Source organism: Fusarium fujikuroi, chromosome FFUJ_chr06 (genome assembly GCF_900079805.1).
Source record: "Fusarium fujikuroi IMI 58289 draft genome, chromosome FFUJ_chr06".
Classification (NCBI taxonomy): Eukaryota; Fungi; Ascomycota; class Sordariomycetes; order Hypocreales; family Nectriaceae; genus Fusarium; species Fusarium fujikuroi.
Window position 1 is genome coordinate 441,335 of NC_036627.1, and position 13,280 is coordinate 454,614.

The window sequence follows — 13,280 nt, forward strand, 5'->3', positions numbered from 1 at the left end:
GGCTATTGCCGACTTGCGCGTCGCGTTACCGAAGTTTGCCTGTACAGCCGGGTTACCCGTCAGACCATACCCGCCGAGGAGATGCAGGTACAGTTCGGCCTGTCAGAACTTGAGATGTTCCAATTGCGAAAAAAGATGGCAAGATTTAGATCTCGGGAATACGATGCGATGCGGAACTGCCGGATGACGTGCGTGCGATTGAATGTGACGATTTGACGGGATGTGACTCGATTATAAATATGCGGGACACTTGCTTCATTTGGCTCAGATACAATCTTGACGAAAGAGGGCAGATGCTATGTCCATTTACTTTGCAGGATAATTAATGTGGCACGACGGGATAGAGATTGGCATGCGACCGTTGGAAGATGACCAGGCAATTGATGCATCATGTAGTTGGACTCGACGCGACATTCGCAGTCCATGCGTGTCTTGGCTGGGGCAGACATCAAGATACGTTTAAGACCGCGATTACCATGGTAGTAGCCCATATGGTAATACCAGCGCATCACCGACGTAAGTGCATGGCTTGCAATTGAGAACCGTAGAGGCGGAACTTGATGCGCTGCTCAGTATCTCAGGCCAGATATTTATTCAGAAGCTATCAAGGTCAAGCCGCCCCAGAGCGAGCTTCCAAACTTCATATGCGAATCAAGACAGGGAGGCCAAAGACATCATTCAATGCAATGAAATGAAATGCAATAGTGTGAAAGGACAAAAACATAAATTGCACAACTAAAAGCTAAGATCTACCAACACTTCATACTCCAGCAAGAGCTCGAGATAGCCAGAATACCAACCCCCCCCCCCCCCCCACCGCCAAGTCTATTTATTCTTGACAACCTCAAAACCCTTCATAGTATCAAGCGCCTCGCGAATCTCGATCTTGTACGCAGGAATACCGCCAGAGTAACAAACAGGCTCGTAAATCTTACCAGGGATAGAGCCGCCCATATATCTATTCACGTCGTCAGCAAAAGGTTATTCATTTGGTGCAGTGGAGGTGACTTACGTGGAGCGCGTGGTGGGGAAGAGAGTCCTGTCGTTGAGCTCGACGATGTGCTTCTTCCATTCCTCGCCAGCTTTCTTGGAGGGGTTGATGTACTTGATGTCGTTGAGCTTGATCTTGTCGATGGCATCAACGATCCAGCGGCCTTGGACGGCGACGGATGTAGCTGGGGGTTGTTAGTCGTGGTGATATAGAGAGAATTTTGTGACTTACGGCCGTTGCTGAGAAGGGTCGGGCCGTGGGGACCGTAGATATGGAACATGTTGGGATAGCCGGGGGTAGTGACGCCGAGATAGGTCTATTCATGTTAGTACTGAGATGAGCAGATCAATGGGGAGATACATACCGTCGCGCCAGTCTTCCATTCCTTCTCGAGTTCAGCGCCCTCAATGCTCTGAAGACCAAGCTGCGTCATCACTAAAATCATTAGCATACTCAAACCCCCCTCTCAAAACCGTACTCACCACCAGTGACAACATCCTATCATCGTTAGCGTCTCTTCGCCACCAAGAACTCTTCAGATGACTTACAAAGCCCGTCGCAACAGCAATGACATCGAATTCATGATGCGTCCCGTCCTCCAGCGTAATACCCGTCTCGGTAAACTCCTTGATCGCATTGTTCTTGATATCAACAACATCCACATTCTCCCTGTTGAACTGCTCGTAGTAATCATACTCCAAGCACGGTCGCTTGATACCAAAGTAATGAGGCATGTTCTCTACCGTCGGCGCAAGAAGATCTCGCTTCTTAGGGTCACCGATCCTGTTGCGCGTCTTCTTGGCCCAGAACTTGTACGACTCCTTGTTCGCTTCCGCATTGAACAGGTTGTCCTTGTACACAGCAACCCAGTACCTAAAACCGCCGTCCTTCCAGACCTGCTCATACAGAGCCTCGCGGTCCTCGGGCGTATCGTCAAAGGTGTTCTTCTCATACCAGTCGTAGTGGAAGCCTGCGAAGTTCTCCTCGCGGTAGCGGAACAGCTCGGGGTAGAACTTCTTGGCCTGGTTCTGCTCCTCGGCGGAGGGGTACTTGCGGCGCATGGGGACGGCGAGGTTGGGGGTTCGTTGGAAGACCTTGAGATGTCCGGCCTCGGGACCCCAGGCCTGCGTGATCTGCACGCCTGAGGCGCCGGTGCCAATGATGGCGCAGCGCTTGTTGGTGACGTCGACCTTTTCGTCGGGCCAGAAGGAGGAGTGGTGAATTATGCCCTTGAACTTGTCCATGCCGGGCCAGTCGGGGATATATCGACGGGCAGCCTACGAGGTTAGTCTCAACTCGCTGTTGATGGTTGTAGGAAGACTTACGAAGCCGGTTCCGAGGACGAGATACTTGGCCTTGGCGACGCGACCGTCTGCAGTGCGAATGTGCCATCGACCGCTCTCGGTGTCAAATTTGCCGCCTACAACAACGGTGTTGAACGCAATATCCTTCTTGATGTCAAGGACCTTGTCGACATGGTCAAAGTAAGCGCGAAGATCAGCGTAGGTAGGATAGTTGCAAGGCCAAGTCCAGGTATCGTAAACCTCAGGCCAGCTGAATTCGTATTCAGGCACTTCGGAGTCGACACCAGCACCGGGATAGCAATTCCATCGCCAAGTGCCCTATTCCGTCAGTATTCGATGGCCAGATTGGCAGTGGTTTACTTACTCCAGTATCATTGCCAGCTTCGTAAACAACAGTCTTGTAGCCACGGTCTCGCAGTGTCTTGAGCATGAAGATACCAGCAAAGCCAGCACCGACGACAAGAGCGTCTACTTCGAGATTATCGGCATAGACACCTTGATCGCCATGATGCTCGACGGAGTAATCCGTAAGCTCAGTGTTGAACTTCTTGTGAACTGGAATCTGCTCGCCCATTGTGAACTATTCTTGAATAAAAGAGTAATGCTTGAGATGAAAAGACTTGCTTGTGATAGAGATAATGGTTCACTTTTACAGGAAACACCACCAGTATATAAACACAATTCGTCCGTCATATGCATGTTGGTCCTGCATCTCATCAAATCGAAACACCTTGCATCTCCGTGAAACTCTACAGTAGCATCATGTGAAAGCAACCGGCCTCCGTTCCGCCCTGCGTAACTGCGTACCCGCATCCGCCTCGTCACGTCTCCACGTCCAGCTCGCTCCTGTCCCATGCAATGCCACCAAACGAGACTCAGCGAGGTTACAGCACGTCGTCTTCCCCGCACGCTCTACCCCGGATCGAACCCCACGGGGCCTCAGACGCCATGAACTGCCGAGCGCACGCGGCGCCGCATCCTCAGTAAATTCAAAAGGATGAGCGGGTCTTATCTGTTTTTTGTTTTACCCCTCGTCTGTGCACTCGTATCTGCGGATGCGGGTCCGCAAGCTTAGGGAAGGGATCTACGCTGGAATCCTTGGTGTTTTTGGTCAACAGAACTCAGTTAGATTGCGCGAGGGCGGGGTTGAGGTTGAATAGAGTATGGTGCTGTATGCGGGTGTTAGCCTGTCATATGACTTAATAACCTTTGTGAGCTGGCGCGGGCCACGAGCCAAGGCTGCACTATCTTTGAATCAAGGCGCCATTGCGACTAGCAGTATAAATAGATAGCTTCACTAGGGATACCGCAGACAGTTCCGTAACAATTGATCAACCCCCATTCAAACCTCACATTACGTTGTATTGCCCCAACATGCCTATCACTGCCCAGGCGACATCCAAGCTGCGCAGCATAATCGACGATGCATGCGCCGACCAAAAGACCGGTATTCCCGGTACCACGGTCGTATTGGTCGACAAATCTGGCGAGATATTCGCGCATTCAGCGGGTACGCGCGGTGTCGGGAGCAATGAGCCCATGACGCTGGACAACGTATTCTGGATCGCTTCGTGCACCAAGATGCTTGCCGGTGTCGCGTGCATGCAGCTCGTCGAGCAGGGAAAACTGAAGCTCGATGACGGTGAACATCTGGAGAATCTTGTGCCTGAGCTTAAGAGTCTGAAGGTCTTGAAGCCTGATGGCAGCTTTGAGGAGAAGAAGAATCTGATTACGTTGCGAATGCTACTGACGCATACTGCGGGCTTTGGATACACTTTTTTCAATGAGCGCTTGAGGGATTGGAGTCATCCTGCTGGTATTGATGAGTTTTCCGGTCGTATCGAGGATATCATCAAGCTTCCTCTTCTGTTCCAGCCCGGCGAAGGCTGGGAATACGGTGTAAGTTCAATTGCCGCCTGATCCAACGTCTGCTAACATTCCAGGTCGGAATTGACTGGGCCGGCATCGCGCTTGAACGAGCCAGCGGTCTGCGTCTCAATGATTATCTCCAGAAGAACGTCTTTCAACCTCTGGGCATCAAAAACATGTCCATGCTTCCCGGTAAGGAAATGCGCGCCAGATTAGCTCACATGCATCAGCGCGACGCAGACGGCACACTGCGAACGCGCGATCATCTCCAGCGTCTTCCTCTCGTGACTGACAACGCGAGCGAAATCGCTTCAATCTTCCATAGCGGCGGCGCGGGAATGTTTGCACAGCCCCAGGAGTACGGAAGTGAGTGCATATGGTTAATGTTGATGCGGGTGAATGGATGCTGATTTAAACAGAGGTCCTCACTGTTCTGCTCAACGGCGGAACATGTCCCAACACAGGCGCCCAGATCCTCAAGAAGGAAACGGTCGATCTCATGCTGAGCAACAGCATCGAGAAATTCCCCAACTTCAGCCGTCAGCCCATCCCGGCTGCCAAACCAGATCTGACCAACCCAATCGGCGAGCTATACCCCGTCGACGGAAATCCACCCCAGGTACGACGCTCCCTCCCTTTCCCCGCATTTCAGCAGACTCACTAACCATTGAAATTGCAGGGCTGGGGATTGACATTCATGCTCACCAATGGGGGCTTCTCAGGGCGATCGAAGAGCACGGTTCAGTGGGCTGGGCTAGCTAATTTGTGGTGGTGGGCTGATCGCGAGCACGGCATTGGAGGGATCGTCTGCACGCAGATTCTGCCGTTTGCTGATGCCAAGGTCCTGGGACTCTGGGCCGCTGTTGAGACTGAGATTTACAAGGCTGTTTTGTAGATGAGATGAGATTTGAGATCTAAGTTAAGCTAGTTTTGAGTCAGAATCGAAGAGTCAGCTAAGACATTGCGGCGTAGCCCGTTCAAAACTCCACAGCCTCAGTGCCTCGCGTAAAGTTACACATTGACCTCGATATTGGAAGAGTCTAGAAACTCTGCTCATCTCGATCTACACAACCAATTCATTAAACAAATGAGGCTGTTCACTAGTCGTAAGCCAACATTTCCCAGGGGTCCCCCCCTTCATCCCTCCAAGGCAGCACGAACTTTGACTGGTCGCACTAAACCAAAAGAGCAAAGAACGCGGGGAAACAAGCGCTCGGATCAGTTGGGAATCCGGGGATCCGGAGGGGGCAAGAGGGGACTATATCTGCAAGGGAGGGGAGAGCCTTAACCCAAGTTCCGCCCACTTTTTGTCGCTGATGCAATTTTTTCCACGCTACCATCTCTATTTACTCCAGGACCCCTAACTTATATCGACATCATTACAGCACGACCATGAAGAGAACGCAATATGCCTGCGATCAGTGTAGAAAGTCAAAGAGGGGCTGCGACGCTCCGCCGTTGGAGATCCCGGGAAATATGGACCCTCTCCGCGATGGCAAGATGATTGTAGGCGAGAAGCGTGAGATCCCCGCTCGCTTCAGCAGTCCTTGATAGTGCTGACAGATAGATGATGTAGCACCTCTAGCTCAATCGTCGCCGTGTTCGTACTGCACCAAGACTCACAAGAAATGTACCATGAACTGGGCGTGGACGCAGATTCAGATCTCTTATGCTCTCGCTGCGGCTGCGCGGGGTGAACCAGGTATTGAATGCATTGTCCCCTCGAGGCGGGATTCAACTTCTACACGACGAGAATCGACGTCAACAGAAAATACACGCGATACGCCGAATTCTATTGTCCCGGATGATAACAGCTTTGATGTCCAATCAGCAGCACAATCTTTTGTCTCGCAGTCACTCCCTCCAGTACCGGTCTTTTCAGAGATCGACACCAGCCTAGACGTCCCCTCATTTCTCGACAATTCACTCGATGCGCTACCATTCGACTTTGTGCCTGAGCAAACAGAGCCTGTTGACGCTAATTTCTACGGGATTCAATTCAAGGATCTCACTGCACCCGAGGAACCGTTAAGCGAGCCCTGGGACTTCTGCAAAGACTCAACGATCTCGCCTGAACTTCAATTCGATGTTGCATCAATGTCGCAGTTCCCTACCGTCAGTCCCACGGAACCTGCACAGTCTCTCATCGCAGTTAGTCCGAACAACGACAAAGACTGGCGAAGACCGAAACGGCGTCGTGTGTCGAATACATGGAGCGATACGCAGAGTAGTTCGTTATCGTCGTTCACTATGGATCAGTCGATGATGACAAGGTCCAACAACCTGATGATCTCAACGAATCTGCTGCAGATTTATCACGATGTCTTGGAGCATAATTTATCGTGTTGGCTGAATGAAGTTACGTGTCCGTTCGGTCGGCAGCAGAAGACTGTCTCTCAGCCAGGAAATCTTGCAGAATGGGGATCTTCATGGACGAATCGAGTTCTACGACGGACTATGAATCTCGATCGCGTGGCTCAATCAACGCAATTGGTTCATTTGTCCCGGCAGCAAGATTCTGCGACTGCGAAAGCTCTTCATCTCTGTATCATGGCGTTCGCGACACAATGGGCTCAAAGTTCACGACGACACAGGGAACGATATCCCTCACTAGACGACATCGCAGAAGAGAATCCACTAAACGAGTACATGGACGACTTTAAAGAAGAGTTTGATCGCCACCTTCAACGAAATATCTGGGATCAAGCACGACGCGCTCTAGATGACGTTGCAGACGTAGAGTCCTACCGCGTCGTCTGCGCCGAGATGATCTTCGGTCTCACCCAAAAACCTCTTGACCCGGAAGACACAGAACACAGCGACGTCGACACATCAGGTTGTTTCGAGGACGTATACGACATGCAATCCGTCGCCGACGAAATCGCCAGCATAATCGAAAACGACGGCCCGCCCATCTTCATGGAGCGCGCGGCCCGCAAAATGCACACTCTAAAATACCGCTTCGACGCTGAGCGGAAAGGTCTCACCAAGGGCCGCAAGCGCGCCAATCTCGTGGCGTCCATGAGCAGCGAAGACGCCGGGACCGTGAGTTTGCTGTACTGGTTGACGGTGATGTTTGACACGGTTAGTTCGACGATGAGTGAGAGGCCGCTTGTTGTTGTGGATGCGAACAGTCAGCATGATGATGCGCGTGGGGACACGGATTGGAACGTTCCGCTGTTTATTCAGGATAGTCTTGAGAAGCCGAGGCAGAACGTCCACTGGCCTTGTTCGTATGAAGAGGCTGCTGAGGCGGTTACGAGATCTGCGCCGGTCAAGGTGTTGATGTTTCGACATGTAGCATATTTGCAGAATTTATTGAGGCAGGGGGAGTCTGGGGAGAAGGTTGAGGGGTTTATTGAACGGTCTGCAAGGGTTTATCGCTACTGGAACACGACATAGTAAGTCTGCACTTCTTTGATTCATGCACTGGTACTAATCTGTATAGTGGCACGTTCTTTAGAGAACTTCTTCAAAACTACAACTCCATCCCCGGCCGCATCCAAAGCTGGTTCATCTGCATCTGCGCCCACTGGAATCTCGGCGTCCTCCTCCTCGCCGATCTAATCCACCACATCGACGAGCACGCCCTCGGCCTCCCCGCCCCAAGCCAATCCCGCTCCAACTGCAAATGGGTGATGCGGATCCGCGAGCGCAGCGCCCGAGAGCTATCCGACCTAGCGCGCGTGACCGCCCCGGACAACAGGACCCCGATCGTGCCCACGCTCTCGGAGTTTCACCACGCCATTAACCAGTGCATGATCCTCACGGAGCCGTGGACGGTTATCCTGATCCGCGCGTTTAGCAAGGCAGCGAACTATTGGATGGCGGAGGTTAATGAGTTGTTGCAGGTTGATCGTGCGGGGGAGGAGTTGGAGGAGAGGTTGGGGAGGGGGGAGGAGTGTATTAGGATATTATGGATTCTGGGGAAGAAGAGTGATATTGCGAGGAGGTGTGCTGAGACGCTGAGTAGGGCTAAGACGAGGTTGCCGATTTGATGGGTGATGCTATACTAGAATGGTAATGAAATTATTGGGCTTGGTGGGGTACACATACGCAGATCACAGGCGTTACAGGCAATGTCGGCATATTAATCAAGGAATAAGTCATTAATAAAATTGATATCAATCTAAAAGCCCTTTCAAAGCTTCAGTGTCTAATTATAATTGACACTCGACGTCGCAAACCGATAAGCTTCACCGTTGAAAACATAACCCATTAAGTCTGGCTAATGCGCAAAGTGAGGGGCAGCGAGTTGAACTCTAATTCGCACTCGACTTTCAGCCAATCAAAGCTAGTACTCGGTTCCGTGGTCTAGTTGGTTATGGCATCTCGTTAACACCGAGAAGGTCCCCGGTTCGATCCCGGGCGGAACCACGTTTTTGGCCCTTTGCCCAGTCTGATGCACCTGCGATGACTGCTTTTTTAGTAGAACAAAATGCTATTTCATATTATTCAATTAATATGGAGCGAAATATTCTAGGGGTTATTGGGTAAATTTCGTCAAGGCTGAAGTCTTTTTACGTTTTGCTGGAGTGCCATCGTTCATTGCTACGTAACAATGTTTGAGTTTATCGCGTATCTCAATCTCCAGACTCTTAACCCTGTACCTGCATCTATTGGCTTGCAACGCCCTATATGTAGACTTCGCAAATGCATCTCGAACATACAAAGCCACACCTTTGTCTTGTTCGCCCAAAAGCCATTTACTCACCAAAACCGCTAGACCCAAGCCTCCAGGGTAAACCCACGAAGATCCCTCACGTGTCTTCCCCAGATTTCCCCACGCTCCTCAATCCCCTCTCCTCTCATTGGTCCACTTTCCATACCAGATCAACAGCTCGGTATCTGATCCCGCGGAACTTGAAGAGGCAAACCTCGGTCCAAAGATAGCTTATATACATCAAACAACCTCCCAATCTCATCACCAACATCCCTCAATATCTAATCTCACCTCATATCCATAAAAAATGGCGTTTTACCCTCCCTCTTGGGTCCCTAACCTCCCCGGTACTGTTAGCGCCCCGCGCTCCTGGAAGAAGTACTAACTGGAGTAGATATACCTGACTCAATCAGTGTAGCAGACTTTATCAATACTGAAAAAGCAGGGAGGAAGAGCTTTGACAAGTCAAAGAGGCCGTATACGTGCGGTGTGACGGGCACGTCGCGGACTGCGGAGGAGGTTGCACAGCGTGTTGACTTGCTGGCGCGCGGGTTAGCGAAAAATGTCGGGTTTGATCCGAATGATGGAACAGCGTGGGACAGAGTCGTGGCGATTTACGCCCTCAACACGGTAACGCTTCTCAATTTTATACGAATTTGACAGTTCTAATAGTTTGGGCAGATTGATTACATCCCCGTTACGCACGCAATCCACCGAGTAGACGGCATTGTCACGCCTGCTAGTTCAGCGCACTCTGCGTCTGAACTAGAACACCAACTTCGATCATCCGGCGCAAAAGCACTATTCACTTGCGCTCCTCTTCTCAGCACAGCTCTCAAAGCAGCTTCTGCCGTTGGAATTCCAGAGACGCATATTTTCCTGCTCCCTCTGCCCGAGACTCCCTCTAAAGGATCCTTCAAAACGATTGAAGACCTCATCGCAGAGGGTAAGACTCTACCGCCGTTGGAATTACCAGCTTGGACACCAGGACAGGGAAAACGACAAGTCGCGTATCTGTGCTACTCAAGCGGCACATCAGGTCTTCCCGTACGTATACCATAATCTTGCATGTTCTGTCTAACAAGCCTAGAAAGCCGTTATGATCTCTCACTACAACGTCATCGCATGCACCCTCATGATCCATACCTTCGAGTCCATAACGCGCGCCCAAGACAACATCGACACGCAAGTAGCCCTCGGTCTTTTACCCTTCAGCCACATCTACGGGCTCGTTGTAATCGCCCATATAGCGCAGTATCGCGGCGATGAGATCATCGTCTTGCAGCGCTTCCAACTCGATCAATTGCTCGCGGCCATTGAGAAATTCCGCATTGAGCAACTCAGCGTCGTACCGCCGATCATCGTGCAGATTCTGAGTAACCAGGATAAATGCCAGAAATACAATCTCGATTCGGTGAGGCTTGTGTTCTCGGGTGCTGCGCCCTTGGGAGGCGAGACGATTCAGAAATTACTCGAGTTGTATCCCAAATGGAGAATCAGCCAAGGCTACGGTACGTTCGCCATCACCAATACCCCTTCAAAACTAACAGATCAGGTTTAACGGAGGCTTCACCGTCGGTGTTTCACACAAGTGAAGCAGATCCCGTTCTCGGGTCATCAGGCTCTCTCCTCCCCGGCGCCAAAGTCAAGATCATCGACCAGCACGGCTCTGAAGTGACAAGCTACGAAACACCAGGCGAATTATACGTCCAAGCGCCGAATGTCGTACTGGGCTATCTCCACAATGAGAAGGCTAACGCTGAGACGTTTGTACACCGCGATGATGGGCGGTGGTTGAGGACGGGCGATGAAGTCCTCGTGCGGAAATCACCACGCGGAAACGATCATTTCTTCATCGTCGATCGAATCAAGGAACTTATAAAAGTCAAGGTAAGCCCCCCCCCCCCCTCCCAGCTCTTCCTCGAAAGCATTGCTGACTTTTTAGGGCCATCAAGTTGCCCCCGCTGAACTGGAGGCGCATCTCCTCGATCATCCATACGTAGATGACTGCGCAGTCATAGGCATTGTCGACGAGCGCGCAGGCGAAGTGCCTCTAGCATTCATTGTAAAGAGTAAGAAAACGAACGGTTTGAAGGATGAGGATGTTGTTAGGGCTGTTTGTGAGCATGTTGAGAGTCATAAGGCACGGCATAAATGGCTAAAGGGCGGGGTTAGGGTGCTGGATGTTATACCCAAGAGTCCGAGTGGGAAGATTCTGAGGAGGGTCTTGAAGGCGCAGATCAAAGCGGAGAAGCCTGTTGCGAAGCTTTGAGTTTCGCTACAATTGGTACTAGAGATAGAATTTAGTTCATACCGTTTGGTCGTGAGAGAATCGTTTCATACTGTCGGCAGTTGAACGATGGTCGTGTCAACAGTGGGGAAGCTTCAGTGCATCTTCACTGAAACAGCACCGACGAGACTACGTGCTGCTCCATGAAAGTGTTGGCCATGATACCTCACGACTAGAAATTGGTAGTTATAGCTCAACAATGACATCTTCAGCACTGAAGCCAATGTTAATCGCGCAAGTCACTCGCTGACGATACTGATACGCAAGCGAATACACTATAACTGGCCAATTCCTCTGGATCGGATCTCCCGGCCTCAGCACTAGCGATGCCAGGAACAAATACAGTCAGCACCATTAACAATTCACCGCTCCTCAAATAAATCCGCCCAAATTCCTTCATCCTCTCACATCCACAGCGACAATGGAATCTCAATCTCTACTGACAAGTCTCGTTGACTATCGCAGTCCAAATGTCACAATTCTAAGCACGACCGTTTTGGCGGTTATAGTGGCGTTCGCTCTGCTAAACCGCCTACTAACTCCCCGCATTGACCCACGTGAACCGCCCGTCGTGAAACCGTCAATTCCGTGGGTAGGACACATCATCGGGATAATTCGTCACCAAGCAGATTATAGCAGAATCCTCCAGTCCGTCTCTCCTCCTCTTCTCCCTCTCCCTCAATCTCTCACACATCAATCGCAGCAATGAGAATCCTCACGTCAAAATCGCGACCCTGCCCATGCTCAACGGCAAAGTCTACGCCGCCTTCGATCCCGCCCTGCTCCAAACTCTCCTCCGCAATAAAACCGCGTCCTTCGAGCCCTTTGTCTTCGACTACGCGAAGAAGACATTCGCGTTAAAGCAAGAAACGTTTGCGAAGGTTAAAGTACCCGGAGTTTACGATGAATTCACCGAGGCGATCCATGCGAGCTTTCAGGTTAGGCACTTGCATCACATGAATGTGCATTTCCTGGGTAGCATCGCTGCGAAGCTGAACCGCGCGACGATACGTGCCGATTCGATCAATGCGGGAAAAGAGACGGTCGCAAATGGAAAACTGCACGTGGAGAATTTATATCTTTGGTGTCGCGACGTTATGAGCCTCGCTACAACGCGTTCTCTGTACGGCGACACCGATCCGTTCAATCGCGATCCCTCTTTAATTGACGACATGTGGTATGGCGCCCCATCCGGCATCTACGCATCGCTAACAAGCCAGGCTTTTCGAAGAATCAGTCCCTTACTTCCTCCTCTCGCTCTTCCCCTCAATCACGATGCCAAAAGCCTACAAAGCGCGCTCCACGCTCCAAAACATCGCCTGCAGTGGTACTCCGAAGACCACGACATTCACGACCCCAGCGTCTCGGCCCTTGTACGAAATCGCGCCGGAGCACTACGAAAGAACGGTCTTACGGGATACGAGATTGGCAAGTTTGAGGTTATTCTCCCGAACGTGGCGACGCTTAATGCCGTGCCGACGTTCTACTGGCTCTTGCTGTATATCCTCGACCGACCGGATCTTCTTGCGCGAATACGAGCCGAAGCTGAGGATGCAGCTGTCGTGGAGGATAATAATGGGAAGAGGAGTGCGACGTTTAATATCGCGGATTTTGAAGAGAGGTTGCCTCTGCTGGTCAGCTGTTATCGCGAGACGTTGCGGCTTGCGAACCAGACTCTCAGCATGCGACGTATCCTCCAAGACACAAGCGTCACGACGGCCGAAGGAACAACATACATTCTCAAAAAGGATACCGACCTGCAACTCCCCGCCGGCGTAGCCCACTACGAGGACAGTGTCTGGGGCGCAGACGTCAACGTCTTCAATCCAGAGCGCTTCCTCCCCGCATCCAAGGGCAGCGCAGAAGACGAGCGCAAGCGAAAAGCAGCGTACATACCCTTCGGCGGCGGTCGCCATCTGTGTCCCGGCCGGAACCTCGCTTTCGCAGAGATCATCGGCTTCTCGTCTGCTCTACTACTGGGCTTTGAGATTGAGGCTGTGGGGATGGGCTTTGGCGATGTCAAGATGCTGGGGCCGCAGCTAGCGGGCGGGACGGTAAGGCCTGAGAGGTATGGCGCTGGGTTGGGTGCTGAGATGGCGATGAGGCGGGGATGGGAAGATGTGGAGTGGAGGTTTGAGTGCTGATGCTTTAATTTGGTTGGGG

General features: G+C 51.5%; 5 protein-coding genes and 1 non-coding gene; 5 read left to right on the forward strand and 1 right to left on the reverse strand.

Annotated features, from left to right (window-relative positions):
• Positions 1-825: 825 nt before the first annotated feature.
• Positions 826-2,869, reverse strand: FFUJ_05509 (related to Cyclohexanone monooxygenase; the record flags this gene model as incomplete). XM_023578727.1 has 8 exons in its annotated part: positions 826-958; positions 1,013-1,175; positions 1,223-1,307; positions 1,356-1,426; positions 1,474-1,489; positions 1,540-2,268; positions 2,317-2,613; positions 2,660-2,869. 8 exons carry the CDS (start codon positions 2,867-2,869, stop codon positions 826-828), a joined length of 1,704 nt encoding a protein of 567 aa, XP_023432806.1.
• Positions 2,870-3,669: 800 nt separating this feature from the next.
• On the forward strand, positions 3,670-5,059 carry FFUJ_05510 (related beta-lactamase; the record flags this gene model as incomplete). XM_023578729.1 has 4 exons in its annotated part: positions 3,670-4,194; positions 4,239-4,530; positions 4,584-4,783; positions 4,844-5,059. The coding sequence occupies 4 exons, from the start codon at positions 3,670-3,672 to the stop codon at positions 5,057-5,059; spliced, it is 1,233 nt and encodes a 410-aa protein (XP_023431690.1).
• A 497-nt stretch (positions 5,060-5,556) lies between these two features.
• Positions 5,557-8,162, forward strand: FFUJ_05511 (related to regulatory protein alcR; the record flags this gene model as incomplete). XM_023578730.1 has 3 exons in its annotated part: positions 5,557-5,683; positions 5,741-7,565; positions 7,613-8,162. The coding sequence occupies 3 exons, from the start codon at positions 5,557-5,559 to the stop codon at positions 8,160-8,162; spliced, it is 2,502 nt and encodes an 833-aa protein (XP_023431691.1).
• Positions 8,163-8,468: 306 nt separating this feature from the next.
• Positions 8,469-8,542, forward strand: tRNA. Its single transcript has one exon. It is a non-coding gene (tRNA).
• A 592-nt stretch (positions 8,543-9,134) lies between these two features.
• Positions 9,135-11,099, forward strand: FFUJ_05512 (probable phenylacetyl-CoA ligase; the record flags this gene model as incomplete). XM_023578731.1 has 6 exons in its annotated part: positions 9,135-9,174; positions 9,222-9,457; positions 9,509-9,874; positions 9,918-10,338; positions 10,383-10,717; positions 10,773-11,099. The coding sequence occupies 6 exons, from the start codon at positions 9,135-9,137 to the stop codon at positions 11,097-11,099; spliced, it is 1,725 nt and encodes a 574-aa protein (XP_023431692.1).
• Positions 11,100-11,538: 439 nt separating this feature from the next.
• On the forward strand, positions 11,539-13,261 carry FFUJ_05513 (related to cytochrome P450 8B1; the record flags this gene model as incomplete). XM_023578732.1 has 2 exons in its annotated part: positions 11,539-11,765; positions 11,821-13,261. The coding sequence occupies 2 exons, from the start codon at positions 11,539-11,541 to the stop codon at positions 13,259-13,261; spliced, it is 1,668 nt and encodes a 555-aa protein (XP_023431693.1).
• Between the last annotated feature and the right edge of the window lie 19 nt (positions 13,262-13,280).